This window comes from Poeciliopsis prolifica, unplaced genomic scaffold (assembly GCF_027474105.1).
Source record: "Poeciliopsis prolifica strain line A6 unplaced genomic scaffold, Auburn_PproV2 SCAFFOLD036, whole genome shotgun sequence".
Taxonomy (NCBI): Eukaryota; Metazoa; Chordata; class Actinopteri; order Cyprinodontiformes; family Poeciliidae; genus Poeciliopsis; species Poeciliopsis prolifica.
Genome location: NW_026562411.1, coordinates 3,618,195 through 3,634,421, shown reverse-complemented (window position 1 = coordinate 3,634,421; position 16,227 = coordinate 3,618,195). Strand labels below are relative to the sequence as shown.

At 41.8% G+C, this 16,227-nt stretch overlaps 1 protein-coding gene across 6 annotated transcripts in view; it reads left to right on the top strand.

The window, feature by feature from the left end:
• The window catches only part of ttn.2 (titin, tandem duplicate 2), a 202,484-nt gene that overhangs the window by 139,904 nt on the left and 46,353 nt on the right, over positions 1 to 16,227 (top strand). For all 6 annotated transcript variants that reach the window (XM_055052995.1, XM_055052994.1, XM_055052996.1 and 3 more), the window contains 23 exons: positions 334 to 1,021; positions 1,912 to 2,176; positions 2,263 to 2,589; positions 3,183 to 3,467; positions 3,915 to 4,214; positions 4,299 to 4,601; positions 5,173 to 5,448; positions 5,540 to 5,839; positions 6,301 to 6,603; positions 7,209 to 7,508; positions 7,596 to 7,883; positions 8,288 to 8,590; positions 8,888 to 9,190; positions 9,275 to 9,580; positions 10,053 to 10,340; positions 11,112 to 11,402; positions 12,132 to 12,419; positions 13,123 to 13,710; positions 14,302 to 14,406; positions 14,490 to 14,687; positions 14,813 to 15,109; positions 15,209 to 15,796; positions 15,889 to 16,191. In XM_055052995.1, coding sequence (XP_054908970.1) covers positions 334 to 1,021; positions 1,912 to 2,176; positions 2,263 to 2,589; positions 3,183 to 3,467; positions 3,915 to 4,214; positions 4,299 to 4,601; positions 5,173 to 5,448; positions 5,540 to 5,839; positions 6,301 to 6,603; positions 7,209 to 7,508; positions 7,596 to 7,883; positions 8,288 to 8,590; positions 8,888 to 9,190; positions 9,275 to 9,580; positions 10,053 to 10,340; positions 11,112 to 11,402; positions 12,132 to 12,419; positions 13,123 to 13,710; positions 14,302 to 14,406; positions 14,490 to 14,687; positions 14,813 to 15,109; positions 15,209 to 15,796; positions 15,889 to 16,191 — 7,493 coding nt within the window. The remainder of the gene's footprint in view (positions 1 to 333; positions 1,022 to 1,911; positions 2,177 to 2,262; positions 2,590 to 3,182; positions 3,468 to 3,914; positions 4,215 to 4,298; positions 4,602 to 5,172; positions 5,449 to 5,539; positions 5,840 to 6,300; positions 6,604 to 7,208; positions 7,509 to 7,595; positions 7,884 to 8,287; positions 8,591 to 8,887; positions 9,191 to 9,274; positions 9,581 to 10,052; positions 10,341 to 11,111; positions 11,403 to 12,131; positions 12,420 to 13,122; positions 13,711 to 14,301; positions 14,407 to 14,489; positions 14,688 to 14,812; positions 15,110 to 15,208; positions 15,797 to 15,888; positions 16,192 to 16,227) is intronic.

Sequence of the window (16,227 nt, the reverse complement as noted above, 5' to 3'; positions counted from 1 at the left end):
ACAATAATTGGTTAGGTTTTTGTTTTAGTTATCTGAAATACAACCGAAAAAGTGCCGTGACTTTTTGTTTTCTCCACAGTTTACACTTTACGTTGCTTTTTAATTTGAAGCAATTGTAAGACACAATGGATTGGATTTCAGTGAAATCATTGAACATTTTGTCAGACGTATTTTCTGTTGATGTAGATTGTCTCTTCGTCACAATAAAAATTATTAATTTATTCTCCAGCCCTAGCTTTTACTGAGAGATGTAACTTTTTTTTTCTTGTGATTTCTTCCCTAGTACTTTGAACAAGTGTTATTGAAAATAAAAGTCTTGTTTTTTTTATTCAGGGTACAAACTGTGAATGAAGGCGGAGAAAGTGCATGGGTAAAGATCCCTGACATTGTGGTGAGGGAGGAGATCCAGAAGCCAGTCATTGACCTGAAGCTAGCTGGAACTTTGACAGTGAAGGCTGGAGAGTCGGTCAGGATGGAGGCTGCCCTGAGAGGAAAACCGCAGCCTGAAGTCAAATGGACAAAAGACAAAGCTGTGGGAGACAATCCCAGAATGAGCTATGAAACTGGTTCAGATTATTCCAAATTTCTTCTGACCAAGTCCAGACGCTCAGACACTGGCAAGTACGTCGTCACTGCCACTAATCCTGCTGGCACCTTCACAGCTTATGCAAACGTCAACGTCTTGGATGTGCCGGGACCAGTGAGGAACCTGAGGATCACCGGCATCGGGGCTGACAAATGCAGAGTGGTGTGGGATGGTCCAGAGGACGACGGAGGCTGTGAAGTGGACAGTTACATTTTGGAGAAATGTGAGACCAGGAGAATGGTCTGGTCCACATACTCTGCCTCTGTAGTCACTCCTTACTGTAACGTCACCCGACTGGTGGAGGGTAATGAGTACATCTTCAGAGTGAGAGCAGAAAACAAGATGGGAACTGGCCCCGCCATGGAAAGCAGGCCTGTAACTGTCAAGACTCAGTTCAACAGACCTGGACCTCCTGACACCCCTGAAGTTACAAAGGTAAAGATAAGGTCTCGATTTGAAATATATTTGTATCTGTAGGAACGAGGGATGCAAGTTATTGATTAATAGGTTAATCTTAAAATCTCAGTTTTCTGCTGTATCAAGAGGACAAAATGTTTCATAATGTGCTGAATTTTAAAAGAGGTGATTGACTTTTAACATTATTTTGTGTCAAATACTTATCAAATAAATAGAAAATTATGGTTTTTGTACATTATTAAACTTAGGTATATTTATAAAATATAACAAAACAGAAACATTTTAAGTTGCTGAATAAAAAAATGTAAGAAATGAATATAATGTAAACTTGATTCCTTATGAACAGAGATGTTTCTGCAGAAGAACTGTCTGTTCTTGAATGAAACTTTGCTCCATAAAGTGCATCAACTCAAAAAAGCCCTCAAAATCAAACTTGGTTATTGGCATCATATTTTTTTTCATCATGTTATAATTTTTTCTTCATTATCCCCTTAACTTTTCTATTAACAACACATCCTGGCTTTTGTAGTGCATCAATAATCTTTAAACGAGATGTTGGGAATCCTCCGCCAAGGAGGGTAAAAATCTTACGGTAACAACTTGAGGAGTTTGTTGAGTTTTTATATCTTAAAACAAAAACAACATCCCACACCATCTGTTTGGACAGTTTAGCTTTTCCGTTTTTGTATCCCTCCGCCATGTTTGTTTCTCTCACAACTGGGTTAAGTATGACCAGCTACGCCCTCTGCTGGATGGAGCCCAAACTACAGCACTAAAAGAATATCTTACATCAGTTAATCAATTGGAACTCATTTTAAATTAAGACATTTTAAGTTGATTAATTGTTTGCATCCCTAATAGAAGCGAGTTCCTTGGTCACTGAACCATTTGCTGTTTTTGTGATGCAGGTCAGTAAGGAGGAGATGACTGTGGTCTGGGCTCCACCGGAGAACGATGGCGGAAAGTCTATCACCGGCTACATTCTGGAGAGGAAGGAGAAGCGAGCAGTGCGCTGGGTGGCTTGCACAAAGAGCCCCATCTCTGAAAGACGCATGAAAGTGACAAACCTGATTCCAAACCATGAATACCAGTTCAGAGTGAAAGCAGAGAACGAGGTTGGCCTGGGAGAACCAAGCAAACCCTGCAGACCTGTTGCAGCCAAAGATCCTATTGGTTCGTTCAGCTCACCTTACAGTCTGGAATGTCTCCTCTTTGCTTTTCCATTCATCACTGTCTTATGTTTTCCCTTGCACCTTCAGAACCACCTGGACCGCCAGCAGGCCTGAAGGTTTCTGACAGCACAAAGACCTCCATTACCCTGTCCTGGTCTAAACCCGTGTACGACGGTGGCGCCCCCATCATAGGATATAGCCTGGACTTAAGACTGAAGAGCGACGCCGACCCAGAGAAACCCTCAGAGGGCTGGAAGAGAATCGATACCCGTGGCCCACTGGTGATCACAGAGTTCACTATCGGCCAGTTGGATGAGAAACAGGAGTATGAGTTCAAAGTCTCCGCCCAAAACCAGGTGGGCTGGGGTCGCCATGCCTACCTGAAAGAGGCAGTGTCTCCCAAGGAGATCATTGGTGAGTCTCTGCACTTGAAAGGGCCAATGAATCCGGAAAACTCGGACAGAAATCTGAAATTTAATAAACAAAATGTAATCCACAATAAAACATAGAATTGGCAGATGATAGCGAGTTTTATGCAAATGATAGAAAACTTCTGTAGTTTTTGTCAGGACCTGGTTGAGTGGAAGAATTAGACGACTATTCATAAAGAAGCTATTTAGCTAGCTGCAATTTAGTCATGTCTAATAATCTTTAACATTTAAATAAATCAGTAGAAGCAGTAGTTGTAGGTGATTATTGAATCATATATTCCTTAAGTTTGAGTTCTTCAAAAAACGAGATGGAAACACTTTTAGCACTTCATAAAACCAATTTTCTGTTCAGCTGCAGCAGTTGTTTCATTTGTGATGCAGAAAAACAAGAAATGTAGCTCCAGCTATTGATTTGTTCATCTTTTTCCATACTTTCCTGGTTAATAAATATGGTTGACATGGAATAAATGGAATTGAGAAAAATTAAAACAGAAACAGTGGAAAAAAATCAAAATGAATTAAATGCCCTAAAAATAAGTCATGAACTCAGATTTGTTTGTGCTTTCATGACAACAGAGGCCCCTGAAATCGAGCTGGATGCCAGTTTGAGGAAAGGCCTCGCCGTCAGGGCTGGGTGTCCCATCCGGTTGTTTGCTGTGATCAGAGGAAGGCCGGCACCCAAGGTGACCTGGAAGCGCCTGGGTGTGGACAACGTCGTACGCCGAGGTCATGTGGACCAGGTTGACACCATGTGCTTCCTGGTGATCCCTGAGAGCACCAGAGAGGATTCTGGGAAATATTCACTGACTCTGTCCAACTCGGCTGGAGAGAAAGCTGTGTTTGTCCGAGTCAAAGTGCTCGGTAAGAACTGGAAGCCATTGAAAGGCTCGAACTGTTGCTTGTCTTAATAGACTCGTTGCATGTTACTGTTCAGATCTGGAAATTTCACACATGTCCATAACACAAAAGGGCAAAAGACGATTTTTTCTTTCCATACACAGTCATGTTGCCGCGATAGACCAACTCTGTTTTTAGGCTTTCTGTTTATTTTGCAATTATTAATAAGTGATCATCTGAACATAGCTGTGCTAGAGTAGCAAATTTAAACACGTGTTGATCTGTCAGAGAGTTCAGTGTGTGATGACAACCTGACAGCTAAAACCAATGGCAGTCATCGTCAGCGAGTAGCTTTTTGCTCTCTAGCAGGTAGCTAAGCGGAAGGATCTTGGACGCAGGATGACACATCGCAACTTGTCTATAAAACATACTTGATCTTTATCCACTAAATTTATTTCTAACCCTATCCAGACACTCCTGGTCCGGTTGGTGGCTTGGACGCTACAGACATAAGTAAGACAACCGCTCAACTCTCCTGGTTGCCTCCGGAAAATGATGGTGGCAGCCCAATTATTAACTACATTGTGGAGAAGCGGGAAGTGGATAGGAAGACTTGGAACAAATGCACAGAGGACCTGAAGAAAACCAGTTTCAAGGTGACCAACATGACGCCAGGCATCGAGTACTACTTCAGAGTCATGGCATGCAACAAATACGGAATTGGAGTTCCTCAGGATTCTCCCAGATCCTATCTGGCTGTGGATCCTATAAGTGAGTAGGGCCTACAAAAAATTATGTGGATAGATTTTATATTTATTATACTTTTGTCAAATAATTGCCTACTTTTAAATCAAGGTGAGCCGGACCCACCTAAGAAGATGGATGTGCTGGAGATCTCAAAGAACAGCGCCACATTGGGCTGGCTGAAGCCCCTCAGAGATGGAGGAGCTAAGATCAACGGTTATGTCATTGATTACCAGGAAGAGGGAGCTCCCGAGGACAAGTGGACACCTTACTCTGTCGTCAAAGATCTGACCATTGTGGTGGTTGGTCTGAAGGAAGGAACAAAGTACAAGTTCAGAGTGGCAGCAAGGAACTCGGTCGGAGTAAGCTTGGCCCGCGAGGCAGAGGGAGTGTTTGAGGTCAAGGAGCAGCTCAGTAAGTAGATCAGTTTATCTGCAGAATAACAGATTCTTGTGAACACTGGTTTAATTGTTATAGAGGACCTACTCTGCACAATTTCATACTTTCATTTGGGTTTTTACTGCTTCTCAAAGTAACCCAAGGGCTTAAATAAACCACGAAAAGGTTTATTGGCAAAAGATGTATGTTTGTGCCAGGAAAACAATATGTTCTATACAATGGCTGCTGGAAAACACAAGTGTTTGACTCTTTACTTACTATCCAGAAACCACTTGCTACAGTCTTGTTGATTGTGCAGGAGGCTCCACTTCTGCTTTTCAAAGATGTATCATTGCATCTGTCTGCAGCCATTTTCATTTATGTGTGTAAACGTTGGGGGCCATGGCTAGCAGCAGATTATTGGCGTAAAATTTCCAGAACTTTTACACCAATACAATTTCTCCTAGAGAAAAAGACTAAAATCCCATCATCTAAGAACGATTTTGTGTAAAAATGTCATGAACAGGTTTTGTGTAGCCCATAGACCTATCCAAACCTGTCAGAGGAAGCATAATAGCTCACATTTAAATTTTTTTTTTGCTTTCAGTGGCTCCAAAGGTCATCATGCCTGACATTGTCACAGTGAGGGCTGGGTCGAAAATGGTGATCGAGGGCATCGTGGCTGGTAAACCAGCTCCTTTCTGCAAGTGGAAGCAGGGCAACGAGGACGTACTGACCTCAGATCGCCTGTCGATCGTAAAGACTCTGACAACCTGTACCCTAATCATCAAGAATGTGAACAGAAAGGACAGCGGCTACTACAGCCTGTCTGCCGAGAACAGCACCGGGAAAGTCAACCAGATCCTCAGAGTCATTGTCCAGGGTCAGCTAAAGAACCCATCACTGCTTCTGACCACATACCACTGACATATTGAAATTTTTTCATCAATAACAACGTCCTCTCTGTTTCTCAGACATCCCTGGACCTCCAGGTGGCCCTCTGGAGATCTCAGAATTGGATATTGATGCTTGCACACTGCTCTGGAACTCCCCGGAGGAAGATGGAGGCAGCCACATCACCAACTACATTGTGGAGAAGTGTGACATCAGCCAGGGTGACTGGATCACCGTTTCAATCTCCTGCACCAAGACCAGCTTCCGAATGACCAAACTTACAGCTGGAAAGGAGTACTGGTTCAGGGTCCGGGCTGAGAACAAGTCCGGCATCTCTGAGCCCCTCTACTCTGAGAAGATGATTGCCAGATATCCCTTTGGTGAGTTTCTTTCATTGTAAGATGATTAGGGTTAAGATTAACCAATTTTTATCTAATTAATCATTGGATTATTTGATAAATCAAATACTTGTGTAATTGTTAGTTGTTAGTTACAGCCCTTGTCACCACATGGCTCAGTTTATCTGCGCCATTTGGGCATAAAATTTAAAGCTAGAATTTTGATTTATTTGTTTGATTTGTGATCTCATATTGTAGCTGTAAATATAAAACAAATGTAAAATATCTATTGTGGTCTAAAGTCAAATCCTATGAAACTTACGCAAGACGAAATTCATTTTCAAGAGTGAAAAACTTTTTCTAAGAAATAAAATCTATTAAATACTTTCCCCAGGAGGTTTGGTCACATAATCAATGTTTTTTATTGTTTTCTAGAAATAAGGGGTAGCTCAAATTTCCTACCTTTTTAGATGTGTTAATGTTTTTGCCGTTTTTTCTCCGAGATCCTCCAAGTGAACCCAGAAACCTCCAGATCAACAAGATCAACAAGGACTTTGTCATTCTGTCTTGGGAGCGTCCCAGCAGCGATGGTGGAAGCCCCATCACTGGTTTCTGCATAGAGAAGAAGGAGAGAAACAGTCTGCTGTGGGTGAAGGCTAACGAATCTGTGGTCAAAGCCACGCAGTACACCTGCACCGGCCTCATCGAGGGCCTGGAGTACACCTTCAGGGTGTCGGCCTACAACATGGCTGGACAGGGAAAACCCTGCAAACAGACCGACTTCATCACCGCCAGAACTGCAGTTGGTAAGTAAATCTGTTTGTATCTCAGTTTCTCATTAGAAATAGAAAAGGCCAGCAATTTTTTTTTATTTCAATAGAACGTCAGCGCAAAATCAAACAAAACTATATAGAGAATATGACTAGAATATTCATACAATATAAATTTGAACAAATATTTTCTCACTATAACAACTTAAATGTCTACTTTGGTAGGATAATATGTTTTAACATGAATTATTCTTCCAGATTGATTATTAAGTTACTTCAGTGTTGTTTACTTTTATGCATATTTTTAGTAAGGATAATGGATGATGTATGATCTGTTTTCAAGAAGATGTTGGGATATTTTTAGTGGCGTGCTCAGACATTTTGGGTGCTCATGAGGTAAAATGGGAACCTTAGCAAACTTCTTCAAAGTGGACATCATGTTTAAAATCAATAGCCAAATGCTGTCTTGTACGACAGAGTGTTATATCTTAATATCCTGACCTTATTCAATCCTGCATACTGAAATAAGTGCTACAACAAACAAGTCTGGAATAGCTTTAGATTCATTATTTAAAATGCATGTTGAATAGGATCAAACTAGACAACATTGCTCATGTGAAGCCTTTCCATTTTCCTTCCAGACCCACCAGGTAAACCCGAAGCAATGGATGTGACCAAGAACTCTGTCTCATTGGTCTGGAGCCGTCCCAAACATGACGGCGGCAGCAAGCTGATTGGCTACCATGTGGAATACAGTAAGCTGCCAGAGGACAAATGGACTTGCTGCAACGCCAACTGCATGAACATCCGGACTGAGAGCTACGTGGTCGAGGGCCTGGAGGAGGGTCAGAGGTACCAGTTCAGAGTCATCGCCAAGACTGCCATCAACGCCAGCCTCCCGTCTGAGGTGTCAGATCCCATTGCTGTCATTGCTGAGAATGGTACGGTTCTGCTCAACATTAAACCCGTAAAGAACAAATCAGATCCAATGGCGGGTCTTGAACTTCCTCCCTCTGTCTCCTATACAGTTCCTCCCCGCGTTGAACTGGGCGTCAACATGAAGAGCCTCATCGTGGTAAAGGCAGGCGACAATGTCTTCCTGGACGCTGAGGTTCATGGCAAACCCCTGCCTAAGGTGAGCTGGAAGAGAGACGGTGCGCCACTGGTGATCGCAGAGGGAATGAAGGCGATGCAGAAGAAACACGTTCATCTGCTGGAGCTCTACTCAGTCACCAGGAAGGAAACTGGAGACTACACCATCCTTGCTGAAAACCTGAGTGGTAGCAAGTATGCCACCATTAAGGTCAAGGTGCTGGGTAAGCTGCAGTAAAAACAGTGATGTGAATGGTGCAACTAATTCTGATTAATCAATTATTGAGTGCTCCGTTAGGGTTGTGTAATTCCAATTATTTGTTTTTTATAAAGATTTTAATGTGGGTACCCTTCATAAGTATTTTTAACTGGTTATGGTGTCCCATAGCTTTAAAAAGAACTTAATTTAATTTTGCCTGAAACTGATTAAATAAAATCCAGTTAGGAATGTAGAAGCAAGTACAAATATTTGCAAAATGTGCCGTTTTTTAACCAATTAATTGTCAAACTAATCAATGACTAAAATAATCCTTAGTTTCAGCCTTAAGGCTGAAACTAAGGCTAAAGCTCAACAATCCTTAAATGCATTCATATTTGAAATTCAACCTTTCTTCTTCCTGCTCTGCAGACAAACCCGGCCCTCCAGCCTCAATAAAAATCGCCAAAGTGTTCGCTGACCATGTGAAGATTCGCTGGGAGCCTCCACTCGCAGATGGAGGATCTGAAATCACCAACTACATCATTGAGAAGCGTGAAACCAGCAGGGCCAACTGGGCGCTGGTAACCGCTAACATCCACGGCCACAACACCGACTGCTCAGTGGAAAAGCTCATCGAGGGTCATGAGTACCAGTTCAGAGTCAGTGCTGAGAACCAGTATGGTGTGGGAGACGCCATCATGACTGACGCCGTCACCGTGAAGAACCCATACGGTAAGAATACATTTTTTTATTTTTGTTTGGATGAGTAAAACCATTTATCTGAAAAACTTTGCAAACAGAAAAATGTAAATGTAAGTTTTAATTGAACCCAGAAAGACCATCATTGGGGAATATATATAAAATATAAGGCAATTTTCTGTACCCTCATCCTGACTGATCCTTTTCAAACTATTTAAGTTTAAAATAGCTCTTGTTGTTTTTTCTTGCAGTATGAATACTTTTTTAAATTTCTAAACAAGTAAATATGACATCTGGAAGAGACTGTCATGCCTTTATCTCTTCCATCAGATGTTCCTGGGCCATGTGAGCCACCGGTCATTACCAACATCACCAAGGACTCCATGACAGTCAGCTGGAAAGCCCCCGCCAATGACGGCAAAGCTCCCATCCTGGGTTATCTGGTGGAGAAGCGTGAGGCCACAGAGTTGGCCTGGGCTAAGGTTAACCGCAGACCCGTTATCGACAGAACCATCAAGGCAGCTCAGCTGACCGAGGGCTCAGAGTATGAATTCAGAGTCATCGCTTTGAACAAGGCCGGCCTGGGCAAACCCAGTGATCCGTCCAACGCCGCTCTGGCTGTTGACCCCGTTTGTGAGTGTCTGATTAGCAGAAAAATGTAACTGAAAATATCCCTGATGTTGGTCAGACTCATAAGCTTTGTGTGTTATTCTTAAGATCCGCCTGGCCCACCTGCGTTCCCCAAGGTGGTGGATTCTACCAAGCATTCGATCAGCCTGAGCTGGACCAAACCAGCTTACGATGGCGGCTGTGAGATCATTGGATATCTAGTGGAGTGCAAACGAGCCGACGCCGAGGAGTGGACCAAGTGCAACGTCCCGAAGAAACTTCAGGCCACCAAATTTGTGGTGACCAGCCTGATGGAAAACACAGAGTACCAGTTCAGAGTCACTGCCGTCAACAAGATTGGCTACAGTGAGCCCAGCGAGGTTCCTGGAAACCACACGGCCAAGGACATCCTGAGTACGTTCATCAGATGTTTATTGTGTGTAGAGTTGTCACAATAAGCAATAAAACAATTAATCACATAGTAAATTAAACTGAGCTCTATTATTGAAAAGCCACTATTTTAAAAACCACTGGAAGCATTTGACACCCAGTATGAAGTAGTTAGTTTGCGGTAACCGACAAATTGCCTGTTTTCCTTGTCTAAGCTGAATTTTAAATGCAGTTTTAGTTATGAAACTTCATAATCATTTTTATTCTTGTTTTGGGGTTTCTCGTATATTTAAAATGTTTTTAGTCCCAGTGTGATGATTCTTTAGAATTTTTTTTATCTTTGAGTGAGTATATTTGCATTTACAAGCCATTATTATTAATTGAAATGAGTCTCAAAATGACAATATTATTGTTTATTGCAATAATTTTTGGGACAATTTATTGTCCAGTAAAATGACTTAAATCTGTTTTAATATTTTAATCTGCCTCTCTGCAGTTGCTCCTGAAGGTGAGCTGGATGCTGATCTAAGGAAAGCTTTGGTTCTGCGAGCCGGCATCACCATGAGGCTGTACGTCCCGCTGAGGGGCCGCCCGCCGCCCAAGGTGACATGGACAAAGGTGGACGCCAACCTGAAGGAGAGGCAGAACCTGCTGATTAAGACGTCCGAGTGGGACACCCTGCTAATGATTGAGGACATTAACAGATATGATGCAGGCAAATATGTCCTGTCTCTGGAGAACAGCAGTGGATCTAAGAGCTACACCATCATTGTTAAAGTCCTCGGTAAGGATTTGTCTGAGTACGCACACTGTTAAGAGTTAGGGTATAATCATAGGCGTTCCATTACAGTGAATAAATGTAAACCTGGATTTGTTTGGAACTGTTGTTAAAAAAAAGAGCAGTTACAGAAACACATTTATGTTGAGCTTCAACGAATATGATTACACTACAAAAACACAAAATCTTCCCAAGTATTTTTGTCTAGTTTCTAGTGCAAATATCTCACCATACTTGACATAAAACAAACTGACTTACAAATATCTTTTCAGCAAGATATAGAAATATTATATTGATAAAAAGAAAGTACCAGTTCTACAGGCAGATTATTTCTCAAGATCAACAAGATACCTTATTAAAAATGAAATAATCTGCCAGTGAAACAAGAACTTACTTTTTCAACAATATTAAAGAATTATTGACTGTACACAACCTCCTATAAGTAGTTGAAAAATTACTTGTAAATTAGTTTTGTTTTATTTCAAGTCCACTAGAAACTAGACTAAAGCACTTGGCAAGAATTTGCGCTTTTGTACTACATCCCTGAAGGTGTGTTTATTTTTATCTGAAACCAAGATCCTTTAATTACTGCAAGTTGTAAGGTGGAGCCTTCATTAAATCAAAACCATGAGATCAAATCACCTGTCAGTGGTCATAATGTTGTGCTCATTTAATGCATGTAACCTAATGTAAATTAAAATTACCATTTAGTTTTCTATTTGTTCTTTGATACCCTGATCAGCTGACTAAAGGTTTCTGCTGCTCCTCCCCACTCAGACTCACCTGGACCACCTGCCAACCTGACTGTGAAGGAGACCTCCAGGACCCACGCCTGGATAAGCTGGGAGCCTCCGCTGATCGATGGTGGAAGTCCAGTAAAAAGCTACGTTGTGGAGAAACGTTTGGCTGAGAGGAAAGCGTGGACCTGCATCTCTGCCGAGTGCCACAAGACTTCCTTCAGGATCACCAATCTGGAGCCGGGTCAAGCATACTGCTTCAGAGTTCTGGCTGAAAACGCATATGGTATTGGAGAGGGCTGTGAGACAGCAGGCAGCGTCCGGGCCTCAGGTAACAATTTATTATACTTCAGAGTGATTACAGTCGACCGTCTGAATCCAAAATTATTCATTCAATCAGAAACATACATTAAAAATTTGGATGTGGAATTAACTTGAGTAATTTAAAGGATAATTAAGTCATTAAATATTCTTTTGAACTCGTTACGTAGTAACCTAGGTAACAGTTCTTTCTGTCACCTAGTAAGCCAAGCTGAGCTCCATCATGATTGGTCAGCTGGTTTTACGCTCTATGTGCTGTACAAAACCAGAGTTTTGTTGTCGACTTACCATTCAGCAACCACTTGTTGCATTCTTGTTGGCTGTGAAGGGGGTTCCACTTCTGCTTTTCAAAGACGTATGATTGTACCTTCTTCAGAGGTTTTTGTGTAAATTTCTTTTAACAGTCCTTGGTGCACCGCCACCACAGGCAAATGGGTGAACAGATTTTTCAGTTAGTTTGGTTCTTTTGACACAGTGCAGTGTGAAAGCAAACCACACCAGCTTAATAATAAATGTTACAATTTTAGCCCCAAATCGAGCGAAAACTGCTGGTCTATCAGGTAAAAAACACCCAAAGAGTTTCATGTTCCATTCAGATCTAAAAGAAAGTACATTCATATGTCTTCATATTTGGAGGTTTCTTTGTATTCAAGTTTCTTAAGATTTATGCACTGGAACTAAAATTCTTTTGTTCTCATCAGAAAATACGCTTTAACCTTTTCTAAATCCACTTTTGTAGAACAACCTGGTCCAGTGACAGCCTTCAGAGCCCAAAAGACCACCAAAGACTCTATCACACTGAGCTGGAAGAAACCCATCAGTGACGGCGGAAGCTACATTACCTCTTACATCCTGGAGCAAAGCGAAGGAGAGGAGAAATGGAAGGAGATTATGAAGGGCAAAAACACCAGTCACACCATCAGTGAGCTGGCAGACGGCAAGGAGTATTTATTCCGGGTCAAGGCCCTCAACGAGTCTGGAGAGGGGCCACCAACTGAGCTCACTGCTGTTGCCAAGGACCAGTTTGGTAAGGAACCTACCTGGTTAGCCGACATAATATACACATTTTTTAAAGAGGTAGTACTATGTAAAGTCAACGTTTTCAAGCTTTACATCATGTTATGATGTTATGACACTATTCCCTCTTCAAATACGTATCGAGTGTGTTGCCTTGGTTCTTTCATTCATGTTTGAGAATCTTTCAATGTCACCTGTGTGGACATAGCCTCACCTTTGATGTCCAACTCCTCTTTAGTTTTGCAGTTTCTGAGCTCCTTCACTCAGCTCCTTCAGACTAGTCACAGCAGCAATTACCGAACACCTAATTAAGGTCATTGTAGGAGCTGCTTCTCAGTGAAATGTTGTGCGATGTTGTGATGACTTCCTGAAGGCGGAGAGTCAGAAAAAGAAGGAATTTCTTAAAGAGACAGAAGCCTAATTTCAAGCTGAAAAATGACATGACCTGATATAAAATGACAAAGACGGACAGAGTGGGAATCAAGCAGGCAACCCACCAATTGCAGAGCGAATTCCTATTGTCGCCTTAATCAAAATCACAAAGTCAAATTTCTTCTGTCATGTTTGATATCTGTGCCATTTCTGTACTATAAAGTGACACTAAGTGACTGAGAAATACATAATACTGCCCCTTTAAATGCACTTACATGATTTTCAATGCCTAAAAAATTTTTCTTTTAAAAAGTTTTTAACACCAATTGGTAACATTTCAGTGCTGCCTGACTGCAACTTGAGCAGTCTTCATGATGGTTGCTGCATAGTGAAGGAGGGCACCACCATGCGCATCAACATCCCTGTCATTGGAGTGCCTTACCCTACCGCCACCTGGAAGAAGGGTGACATGGGACTTGGCGACACTGGCCGTATATGTGTTGAGGCTTCCCAGGGCACTACTACTCTACTGGTCAGAGATTGCCAAAGAGGAGATGCAGATACCTACACCATCAATGTCAGGAATAGCGCAGGCTCAAAGGACTGCAAGTTCCAGTTGAAGGTCGTCGGAAAGCCCGGAATATGCACAGGACCCATCAAGTTTGATGAGATAACTGCTGATGGCATCACCCTGGAGTGGGCACCGCCTAAAGACGATGGAGGTGCAGAGGTGTCCAATTACATCGTTGAGAAGAGGAGGACAACAGACAACAAATGGGCCACTGTGGCTTCCGCCATCCAAAAGACCACCATGAGGGTCATCAGACTCCATGACGGAATAGAGTACATCTTCAGAGTGTGTGCTGAGAATAAGTACGGTATCGGAGAGTTCCTGAGGTCTGACCCAGTCATCGCCCAGCATCCTTTCAGTGAGTATAATTCTGGTCTTAAAAACTTTACTTGAAAAATCCTCTGATTTCTCTCTGTGATTACTAGACTGTCAGTCAAATGTCGGTCTAGTTTTTGTAAATTGTTTAACAGGTAATATTCAGATATCCAAATGTCTTTCAAATAGTTAAAATGGATATTCTCTGATCCAGAGTTGTACGATTCTGATTACACCAAGAATTACTGAGTTCCAGTCCAATTCTGATAAATGGATTTAAATATCTGCAGATACAGATGACATCCAACTCTGAGATTAATAATTGGACTAAGCTCCAGCTTGTGTTAATGTTTTTTCCTTGTTACGTGATATACAGTACACTTACATTTGGATCAGTGACCTCAAGGCAATATGCAGACATCAGTGTTTTCTGACAGGCAGCATTTAAATAAGATAAATTAATTTGATTAATGTTGAAAGGTACAGCCTGAAAATTTAGTGTTTAAATTTTTCTGATGGTAAAAGTCATTGGTATTATGAAGTAATCTTGAAATGTTTTGTCATAGTAAGTAGGTCTTATGTTTTTATGAGTCAAGATTTTAGTGAATTAACTGATCTTTTATCTTTCCTCAAGATGTACCTGAGGCTCCAGCTCCTCCTGAGATTCTGAGCATTCGACATGAGTCAGCCATTCTGACTTGGGCTGATCCAAGAGACACTGGTGGCTCCCCAATCACTGGTAAAATACTGTTTTTCATCTCTGTAAGTAGGTAATCGAGTGTCATCAGTCATCATTAATTGTATATTTTGGGGGTTTTTCAGGGTATTACCTTGAGTTTAAGGAAAGAAACAGCCTGATGTGGAAGCGAGCTTGTAAGACTCCTTTGAGAGTGAAGGAGTGTAGAGTTACGGGTCTCGTTGAAGGACTAGAGTATGAGTTCAGGGTGATGGCTATGAATATGGCTGGCCTTGGAAAGGCAAGCAAAGTCACTGAAGCTGTTGTCGCCCTTGATCCTATTGGTGAGTCCAAACCATTTTCTCAAAGTTAAATATTACACATCGGAAGTTTTCTGTTTTTATTGTAAATGCCTGAATTAAATTGCAATGGCTTTGTTTGAATGTCTTTTATTTTATTTTTTTTTCAGATCCACCTGGTAAACCAGATGTGATTAATGTTACCAGGAACACAGTCACTCTAATTTGGACTGCTCCTAAATATGATGGTGGCTATAAGCTGACTGGCTATATGGTGGAGAAACTTGAGGCTGGTGGAAAGGCATGGATGAAAGCCAATCATGTGAACATCCAGAGCTGTGCTTTCACAGTTACAGACCTGATAGAAGGAGCTCAGTATCAGTTTAGAATCAGAGCCAAGAATGCTGCTGGTGCTGTCAGTGTTCCCTCAGAGACCACTGAATCACTTACCTGCAAGGATGAGTATGGTATGTAGTTTAACATTTAAGACTTATGCAGCTTCAGGTTTGAAAGATCAAAGTTTTAAATGTACAATTATTGTTCAACATCTTCCTGTTTCTTAACAGAGCCTCCATCTATCACTCTTGACCAAGAGATGAAGGAAGTTGTGTCCGTCAAGGCAGGAGACACAATTGTTATCTCAGCTGCAAAGATTGTGGGAAAACCTCCCCCAACCGCTTTCTGGTCCAAGGGAGGTCGTGAATTTAAGAACTCTGACATAGTCACTGTAACCAGCACTCCAACCTCTTCAACTCTTTCTATCAAGTATGCAAGCCGGAAAAATACCGGAGAGTACACAATTAATGCTAGTAACCCATTTGGTATTAAGGAAGAACACATTAAAGTAAAGGTCCTAGATGTTCCTGGACCACCAGGCCCTATTGAAGTCAGTAACATTTCAGCTGAGAAGTGTACATTGACCTGGCTTCCACCTGAAGAGGACGGAGGCTCCTCTATCAAGTCCTACATTCTTGAGAAGAGAGAGACTAGCCGCTTGCAGTGGACCAAAGTTGCAGAAAATATTATGGACTGCAGACATGTAGCTAGCAAACTGATCAAGGGCAATGAGTACATCTTTAGAGTCTGCGCTATAAACCAGTATGGCACAGGAGACTCTAGCCTGTCTGGTTCCGTCAAAATGGCTGACAGCTTTGGTAAGTTTACCTTGTTTAAGAATAAAGTTAAAAAATACCAACATTGAAATGTTGGAAATATTTTTTTTTTCATTGCAATTTTTTTTCCTTAGGTCCACCAGGTCCACCCTCAGCTCCAGAGGTAGATAATGTCAGTCGGAATGCTGTTACCATTTCATGGAAGAGACCTGTACAGGATGGAGGAAGTGACATTAGAGGATATTGTGTAGAAAGGAAAGAAAGGAGAGGAATGAGATGGGTGAGAGCCTGCAAGAGGACAGTTCCTGACCTTCGCTTCAAGGTGCCAGGCCTGAGTGAGGGAGTAGAATACGAGTTTAGAGTCACTGCTGAGAATAAAGCTGGATTTGGGCAGCCAAGTGAGCCATCGCGCCCTGTAATGACCAAGGATATTGTATGTAAGTAAAGAAGACTTTGCAACCAACCTTTACAGC